The following is a 9,488-nucleotide window of genomic DNA, read 5'->3' as shown; positions in this document are numbered from 1 at the left end:
GGAATGCCTATGATGGGTGCTGCAGGAAAACGTCTCATAGGATACCATGGAATAAGGAACATAAGTTATGTAATTGCAGAACAGAGGTTGTTATAATAGAAAAATGGGGACCAAAATCACTAAGAGACATGTTAGGATGCAGTGAAAGAGAGGTAACCACCAAGTTGATTGAAGTTATGAGACATCAAGTCAAGAGCAGTGAGGTATAATGAATACTTGAAATGTCATAAAAATGGTCAATGAATAGTTACAAGATAAGAGCCCTCTAGAAAGAGATGATGACAAATAGGACACTATTGTAGAATCAGAGAGCAGTAGAATGTCATATATAATATACGAGGAGTTTGAAGAATAAATGTTTTACCAATCTCTGCATAGCTGGAGGAGTAATGATTGCACTTGTTCTAATAATCTTCTTTTCCTTGTCTCTTGTTTATTCGAAAATTTGAGGACGAATTTTTCTTAAGGGGGAAGAAAGTAACAACAAAAAAAAATAAAAAATAAAAAATAAATTAAAAATTAAATTAAACATTTAAAATTTAAAAATTTTTCCAGGAATGAATTTGGACAATATGGCTGTCCAGGTTCATTCCCAGAAATTCACAAAAAAAAACAACGCCCCCCCCCCCCCTTCTCTTAAAAAACTCTCTCCCATCACTCTCCCTCCCCCTCCCCTTTTCTTCCGGCCGGCGAGCCTCCAGCGGGCAGCGTCGGCAGTGGCGCAAACGGAGGAGCTTTCCTCATCAACGCGCGCACAGTGGGCAGCAACTTTCCGACGTGATTCTGGCTTCATCCGACGTCCGATCGAGGCGATTCAGGTGGCGTTGGAAAGCTTGTTCCGAGATTTTTCTTTTGATACCAATTTTACAGCAAATGGAGGTCGGATGAGTGAGATATGGAGTAGAGAAGTTTCGGGTTTTTTAAGCTTTTGGGTCAGATATAGGACGATCCGACCGTTGGATTGACGATCCGAGACCACCTATGAACTGAGGGAGAGGAGAGGAACATGATGGTATGATTAGATCCGGCAAATGTCGCCGGCGGCCGGCCACTGTGCGTAGTGGTTCTGGCAGTGGCTCCGGTGAGCTTTGCAAATGATTCAACTTCCAGAAGCTTCCTCATAAATTTTTGAAATTTTTAAGACACAGATAAGCTTCGGGTAAGATTATTTTCATTATTTCTCTGTCTGTGGAGCATAAATGCAGTGTTTCTTAAACAGGAAAAATTAGAGAAAAATTCTAAAAAAAATATATGATAAAAGTAAAATTATTTGGAGATATTCTATGGTGTTTGTTGAATTTTTTAGTGATTGTAGAATATTTTTGAAAAATATAGATGGATTTTAATTAGATTTTTAGCATATAGGCATATAAGATTATTTGAAATTATGCTATTTAAATTTTATATGATTGGTTGAAGCTAGAGGATGGAGGTTTAAATATGTGAATATTGAATTGGGTTGAATTAAGAATATATTAGCTATTGGAAACTTATGGAATTGAGAAATATTCTTGAATAAAATATTCATGGGTAATTAGAAAATTACAATTACTTTTACGATAGCTTTATAACTTTATTAAGGACCGCGGGGCGAAATTTTAAAATTTTTAGAGCTTATTTGAGTGGATTTTTACAAAATGTCAATTATAAGGACTAAAACGTAATTTTTAAGATTTTGAATATTGCTTTGTTTGGAGGGCCCAGGAGGAGCCATATAATGATGATAAGATATGGGTTGAGTTTAGAAGTGCTATTTGAACCATTTTTGGCAGGTTGGGTAGGTTCCAGGTGTAGGGGAAACTCTATCGGATTTCCTACATGAATTAGGCTGTCTGTTGTCTCTTTAGAGTTTTATTTTGACTTAGTACTAATAAATTTATAATATAATTATTTAGGTGATCGATGTCAGCTATCTCCATCCAGCAGCCACAATAGTCCTCGGTGTACTGTGAGTAAAATATTAATTTTTAATTGTAATTTCAATATTATTATATGTTTAAGCATGCCCATGCATCACCTATAAATATATATCTATGTAGCTAAATACTAAACATGATTTATGTTGCATTTTAAACTGATGAAGTATTATGGATATTGTTTGTAGTAATTTGAAGCAGTGTGTGTGCGTGGCGTGTGTGTGGTATGGTATTGGATATGGACAGGACAGGTAGATACGGCATGAGAGACACTCGCTGGGACTTGGTCCTTCGGGGTAGACATGGCTTGAGAGACACTTGCTAGAACCCCGCATTTAGTTTATTAAGAGAAAGTCCAGCTTGAGAGACACTCGCTGGCAAAGGTTGGATTAAGAGAGCTGTATAGGGGATCAGCTCCCATATATGTATTGTTTGATCGTGTTGGGTGTGTGAGTGCTCCAAATTGCCTTTTTGCTGTTATGATATGAATTGTATGAAAATTATGAGAATGTTGCATATCACTCTACATGGTGCATTAGTTTTAGATAGCTATAGAGATTATGATTAAAATTGATATTTTACTCTCTGAGTCCAACGCTCACTCCTGTTCACCTTATTTTTCCAGGATACAGGAGGAGACCTTTTTCAGAATAACCTGTTCCTTTCCTCGCAGGTTATGAAAAAAAAAATAAAATTACTTAACTGTATTATTATTATCTAAATTTGTAATTTAGAACTCCGCATGTATAAGTAGTAGCATTAATCATGTCAGGGAGTGCATGAATTTAAGTTTTTGTATTAACAAATGAAAAATTTTTATGAGTTTTAATAATATTATAAATGATGTAATAGCGTTGAGCTAGACTCCCCTAATTTTAGTTTCTGATAATTACTGGGTTAAACTGGCCCGAAATAAAATTATAACAATTTAATTTAAATTATTTTATATGCATATTAGGCCTAAATTGTGGGCCAGATCATGGGTTTGAGAACAGTAAGGTTTACTAGGGGCCTTGGGAGCTTTATGCCGGCCCAAGACCTAGCGTCGGTCCGGCCCAGGTCCTAGTGTCGGTCCTGCCCATAGGTTGGGTCGTGACAATATATAATTAAAATAAATTTGTGCATTGATTAGAACTCTATTTGAATTAAAATATATTGAAAAGTTATGAAAATCAAAAAAAGAAAAACTTACATATCCAAAAGGAAGTCTTTGTAATTTTTGTAATTTGATGAGTTTCTTAAAGAATTAGATCTTACGATTAATAGGTTTTAGCACAGTGATAATAAAATGATTTTTAAGATTGTGAGATTTTAAATTCAACTTACAGTCAAAGTCATATATATATATATATATATATATATATATATATATATATATATATATTAGAAATGTTTATATTGATTCCTATATTCCCTAGGAAACAATATGATAATTAATATTGATTTACTTATTATTGTATATAAAAATAAATTAACTAATCTAATTCAGAAGTAATTAATAAAGGTGTTTGTCTCAAATTATAAATTGATCAAATTAATTTATAAACTCTAAAAATAGGTTGACTTGTTGTTTATAATAATTTTTTAGCTTATAAGTTGATTTATAAGCTAAAAATAAATAAATTAGAGGAACTCAACTTTTTTATTTTGATATTTATAAACTTATTTAACTAAGTATTTTACTATATTATCTTCAATTAATTTTCAAAATTTCATCGTTAAATTTTATTTAATATTTTTTTTAGTCATTTTAATAATAAATATGCTTATAAGTTATTTTTTACTAAAAACAGTAACTATTTATTAACTACTTATAAATACTTTAACCAAGCGTATAACTGCTTAGAATTTTAAATGATTATAAGTTTATATTAGCTTATAAGTACTTAGTGCATATAAATTAGTTTTTAAAAGTTAAGCCAAATACCCTTCAAATTAAGGTGTACATAAAATTGGCAAAACTGATGAAATCGTACTAATTCAACCTAATTTTTATGGTTTTCTTATGAGTTATATTAGTCATATAGTCTTAAAAATTATCAAATTGATGCAATCCGAACCGATGCTTATTTAAAGTTAATGAAGAAGGGGGAACATAAACACCCTTATTGTAAGTAAATATAATATAGTGTATGAAGGAATTTTGAAAGACTTTTTATCAAGAAATCTAGTTTGAATTGAATGCTTAAATTGTATTTTTTTTTATATTAATAAATGGTAATAATTTTAATTATTCAATTTAAAGTATGCATGAGTAAAAGTTGAGTTAAAAAAACTTTAAAAAGTGTTGCATAAATTCAAAAAATTAAAAAAAAAAACACATAACTCAATTTCTCAAACTGAATACAACCCATTTTATTGTAAAAACAAAAATATTAATTTCTAATTTATTTTGTTGATTTCGATTTTAATACTTTTCAAATCGACTTAATTGGTTTGATTTAGGTAAATTGACTGAACCTGACCCAACTGAATATGCACACCCCTGCCGCTGACTCTGATAATTTATTTTATTGGTAAGTTTAAATTGTAAATCAGTTGGCTTCAAATTTCTCCAGGGCCAGGAAATTTGTAAGGTGGGAGACAAAAGGCAATTCCTTAATGACTGTGTGGTCCAGTTAAGAAAAACCTAATGCATTAATTTCATTGACCTTTTTTTTTTTTTATTTTAAATCCCATTCAATTTTCCTTTTTTAAATCATATGATTCATTAAAAAGATTAAGTCCAGAAAGTTATAAAGCATGGCCAGCCCAGAAGACTAGAATCAGCTAGGCTCCATATTGGTCCAAGACCCAGCCACCTATACTACCCAAATCAAAGCCTCGCCTAGCCAGAGGCAACCATTCAGAGAGAGAGAGAGAGAGAGAGAGAGAGAGAGAGAGAGACTCATATGCACAATCACAAGTTTGATGCGAAGAAGGCTCTATCCCAAGTATCAAAAACCACAAAAATCCATGAAAGCAAAAAACTTGGCATTGAAGAATTTAATCGAAGCAATCCAGTTGAGTTGAAATTAAAATATATATCATCAAATAGCTTAATTATGGTTTTCAATAACAGTAGCAATGTTATATGAACACATCTAATTTCAAGTTGCATTCCTATAAATGTATGATCTAGCAAAATTCAAGTACAAAATGAATCCTGCTGCACTAACCGCTGCAAGTAGCCAATAGAAATAATCAAGATGTGCTCTGTTAAGATTGTTACAGAACCAGCTCTCTTTGCCATCTCTATCTGTTGCTTTGTCAACAACAGACACAATAAAGCTGCTTAGAAAGCTCCCAACACCTATCACACTAAGGTAGAGTGAGAGACCCACACTTCTTAAATCTTTTGGAACTTGATCATAGAAAAATTCTTGAAGCCCAATTAGGATGAACACTTCAGCAACACCAAAGAGCAAGTACTGAGGAACTAGCCACCAAAATGACATTGGAATTGTTGCATTTGGCAGATCAAGCAAATCATATTCTTTAGCAGTTTCAAGTCTTTTCTTCTCAACTAAAGCTGCAATTACCATAGAAAGAACAGACACAAACATTCCGATTCCAATTCTTTGAAGCTTTGAAATGCCGGAGGGATTCCCGGTTAAAGATCTTGCCAGAGGAACAAAAATACGGTCATATATTGGAACAAAGAGAACAATGGTTAAGGCGATAAAAGTTTGAAGTGAAGCAGCTGGAATTTGAAACCCTGGGAAGATTGTTCTATCCATTGTAAATCCTTGCTTTGTGAATAAAGTTGAGGCTTGTGCATACACAATTGCATAAGTCAAGTTTGTAACCCATATTGGAATAAGCCTCAACAATGCCTTGGCTTCTTCCATATCCCTCACATTGCACACCTCTTGATCTTCCATTAAACCATTAGGCTCTAGCAGCTTTTTGTTGAGGAACCTTCCATGACACAAGAATTTCAAAGTTAGAAGACACTAGAGAGAATTCCTCCAACCAATAAGCTTTCACTCAATTGTATTGGAGCCATCTCTACGAATATAAGATTTCGAGTTTGAGTCTCAATTAGAGCTAAAATTGACAAAAAATTAAATCCCTCTACAGTATCTTACTTGATTTGCTCAGAACTTTGATCACACAAGTAAGCTTCCTCCTCTGCAGCAATGCCTGAAGGATTACTTCTCCAATTCCTAGCTGCTCTAAAAATTACACTACCAATTCTTACAAATGGGTTTCTCTCATTTCCCTTGATGCTGTATCTGTAAGTTGTACTTCCAAGCAAGAAAACAACTAGTGCAGCTAACATCACAATGCAGGGGATTCCGAATCCAAGAACCCAATTAAGGTTATCTTGGATGTAAACTACAACTACAAGTGATACCACAATGCCTACAGATAAGCTAAAAGTCCACCAATTGAAAAATGAGCTCTTTGCTATACTTTCCTTTGGATCTTGTCCATCAAATTGATCAGCTCCAAAGGCCTGAACACAAGGTTTGTGGCCACCTTGCCCAACAGCTACTAGATATAGAGAAAAGAAGAACAAGATTACTTGAAACCAAGGAGGAGAAGATGATGTGCCATTTTTGGTGTCCTCAAAATCAGAAGCGTCAACAGAAATTAGGGCGGCTGATAGAGTCAATAAGCCTAGTCCCTGCCATGCAATTTCAATCCAAGATGAAGATTATATCAGCATTGAAACATTGGCAGTTCATGTTACAATCAATGCTTAAATGAACATTTCCATGCAATTTGCTTGATAGATATCTTGAATTAGTTCTTGTAATTTCCTAATTTCATTCAATTAGATCAAAATATTATTTATATCGGTCACTAAAATTTAGAACTCTTTCATCTCCTTAATTTGAGGGAAAATTAATTTACAAAATATTTGAAACTCACTTAAATTTATCAATAAAAGAGATCTGCACCTGTATCCCCCAGATGAAAGATGGGGAACTTGAGCATCCACTTCACAGAGACTAAAACTTGATCAATATGTTCCTGTGTATTCGTAGTCTTGAAAAGCTAAATCAATAATCTGGGTTTTGTTGATGAACTCTATGAATCTGAACATTTTCAGGATTGCATTAAAGCCAGTATAGTAAACCACATCCTTGCCCATATGCTCTCAAGCCCTATAAATAAGCTACTGAACTGACTATAAAAAAGCTCCTCCCATTTTCATTAGTATTCATTGTTTAAGGATCAATCTTTAAAATATTTGTTATAAATATTATTAAAAATTATATTATATAAAATAAAAAAATAAATCCATGTGATAGTTACATGGATTCCATCATTCTCTACCTTTCCTTACAAATTCATAACAGATGATCTGATGAGAATTGCCATGAGAAATTTTTACTTTCTTTGGATTAATTTGTAAGGAAAGGTAAAAATTTCTCATGGCAATTCTCATCAGATCATCTGTTATGAATTTGGAAGCCATGAATCCAAGAATCAAAAGCTTTTCTTTTTTTAATCAAGAAGAAAATGATACTAACCAAGATGTAGACGACAGACGCAGCAATAATTGTACGGTAGCGGCCAAGAAAAGAATCCGCCACAACGGCTCCTAAAAGCGGCAGAAGAGTAGCGGTGCCTGACCAAGTGTTCACATTCTCAGCCGCAGTTGCAGTGGACTGGCCAAGAGAATCCGTTAGGTACGTTATAAGGTTGGAAGATATCCCATAATATGCAAACCTCTCCGCCACTTCCACAGCTACAAAGATTAATAGTTTGAGGTCATATATATATATATATATATGTTTCTTGATTCTTAATATTATGAGTCGAAAGAAAACTTTTGGCCTACCTATGATGAAAGAAGCTGATCTCCATCGGCCAGAGCTTGATCGAAGGACTGGCCGGCCTTTGTAGTCAACGGATCCATCGACTGTGTCTTCCATTAATTGAGTAGTAGTATTAGAGATGGCCATTTTGGCTTTCAGAAATTGAAGTCCACACCCTCTTTGAATATTGTGCAATTTCTATGGTTATGTTGTGGGTCAAATTTTGTCATTTTCCTTAAGATATTAGTAAAGTTTCTGCGATTTTTTGTCCCTTCTAAATCTTGCTGTACTCTGATCAACTGGTTAACTATTTTCATATCCGAGTGAGGTAGGATGGCAACCCTTTTAATATTCTCAACCTCCGAATTCTTAGAAATTCAATTAAAATTTATTTTTAATTATTTAAATTAATTTAATTTCATATTTTTATTAATAATTTATTTAAAAAATATTTTTTATTAATAATTTATATTTTAAAAATATAATAATTTTATATCATATTTAATTTATATTTATATTTATATTAAATAATTTTTATAATAAATACTCAATATATAAAATTTAAATTTAATATAAATATTATTTTTTTAAATCTGAATTCATCTTAAATTTAATTATACATTAAATCAAATATTCATATAAAATTTATAACTCAATAAAAATTTTAATTATATTATATTATATCACGTTGAAAACAACATAAATTTAATTATATATTATGAGATAAATTTAATTAAATTTAAATTTATATTTTAATTTATTAATAAATTTTTATTTAATATAATTATTATATAAATAATAATTTAATTATGATAAAATTTATTATAATTAATAGCTACTATTCATTATATAATTTTTTTTTTCTTATTAAATCTAATAATTTAATTAAGATCAATCTACTAGTTATCATGCGGGTCCAGCCCATGTTCACAGCAGCTGCGAATGCCACCAACTCAGCTTTCTAATAAGGCTGCACATGATTATTGTATAGTGTATATATACCCGAATCTCCAAGATAATCAGCATCTATATTGCTCTTAAATGCAGATAATTTTCTTAATAACTTAAATGTGTATCTAATATAAAATAGACTTCATGTAAGAATAAATTTAATAAATATTAAATTATATTTATATTAAATATGTATAAAATTAATTAAAAAATATATAAATTTAAATATAAATATTTAATTTAATATTTATTAAATTTATTTTCATATAAACTGACGTTCACATCTACATTCAATTATCTTGAATGCTTTTTAATGTAAAGGTCAATTTTTCAATAATTTTTTCTTATTATCTTTTTAATAATATCTATTTATTAAAAAATACAAGACAGATTTTGAAAAATAAATGATATGAACTAATGATATAATAGGCATTGAAAGTGAATGTTAATGGAGCTAATAGCCAGCATTCCTCTTTATTAAATCAACAACATAATAAATGCTACGTAACAAAAATAATTTTAAAATATATTACAAGTAATTTTATATTATTTAAATTAAATTAAAAATTAAAAATTTTATATTATAAATTTAAATTTAAATATTTTAATATTACATTTACCGCTACCTAATTTATAATTTTAATTTATTTAGGTAATGTTAAAATCTGTTTCTCATGGGCTGGGTGTCAATTGTCAATTTTCTTTCAGGAATTTGACTTATTTGTCTTTGTGCCACTATTTATGGGAAAGTATACAAATAATTAAGATAAAATATTTAATTAAAAATAATTGATGTATAATCTCAATTCAATTATTCAATATTTTACTATTTGTTTCTATCATTTACCAATTATAATTCAATTATTGA

At 30.9% G+C, this 9,488-nt stretch overlaps 1 protein-coding gene across 1 annotated transcript; it reads right to left on the bottom strand.

The window, feature by feature from the left end:
• Positions 1 to 4,919: 4,919 nt before the first annotated feature.
• Positions 4,920 to 7,878, bottom strand: LOC110648595 (protein NRT1/ PTR FAMILY 5.10). Its single transcript, XM_021802879.2, has 4 exons — positions 7,693 to 7,878; positions 7,382 to 7,599; positions 5,987 to 6,528; positions 4,920 to 5,816 (listed from the first exon to the last, which is right to left on the bottom strand). The coding sequence occupies exons 1-4, from the start codon at positions 7,814 to 7,816 to the stop codon at positions 5,006 to 5,008; spliced, it is 1,695 nt and encodes a 564-aa protein (XP_021658571.2). The 5' UTR covers positions 7,817 to 7,878; the 3' UTR covers positions 4,920 to 5,005.
• Positions 7,879 to 9,488: the final 1,610 nt, after the last annotated feature.

The sequence above is a fragment of the Hevea brasiliensis genome, chromosome 16 (assembly GCF_030052815.1).
Source record: "Hevea brasiliensis isolate MT/VB/25A 57/8 chromosome 16, ASM3005281v1, whole genome shotgun sequence".
In the NCBI taxonomy this organism is placed as follows: domain Eukaryota; kingdom Viridiplantae; phylum Streptophyta; class Magnoliopsida; order Malpighiales; family Euphorbiaceae; genus Hevea; species Hevea brasiliensis.
This window is presented reverse-complemented; position numbering and strand designations above follow the sequence as displayed.

Coding starts and splice junctions, on each gene's coding strand:
- LOC110648595 (XM_021802879.2), bottom strand. CDS start 7,816: ATGGCCATCTCTAATACTACTACTCAATTAATGGAAGACACAGTCGAT. Junction 6,529..7,381: donor CGTCTGTCGTCTACATCTTG/GTTAGTATCATT, acceptor ATTGCATGGCAG/GGACTAGGCTTATTGACTCT. Junction 5,817..5,986: donor CAAAGTTCTGAGCAAATCAA/GTAAGATACTGT, acceptor GTGTCATGGAAG/GTTCCTCAACAAAAAGCTGC.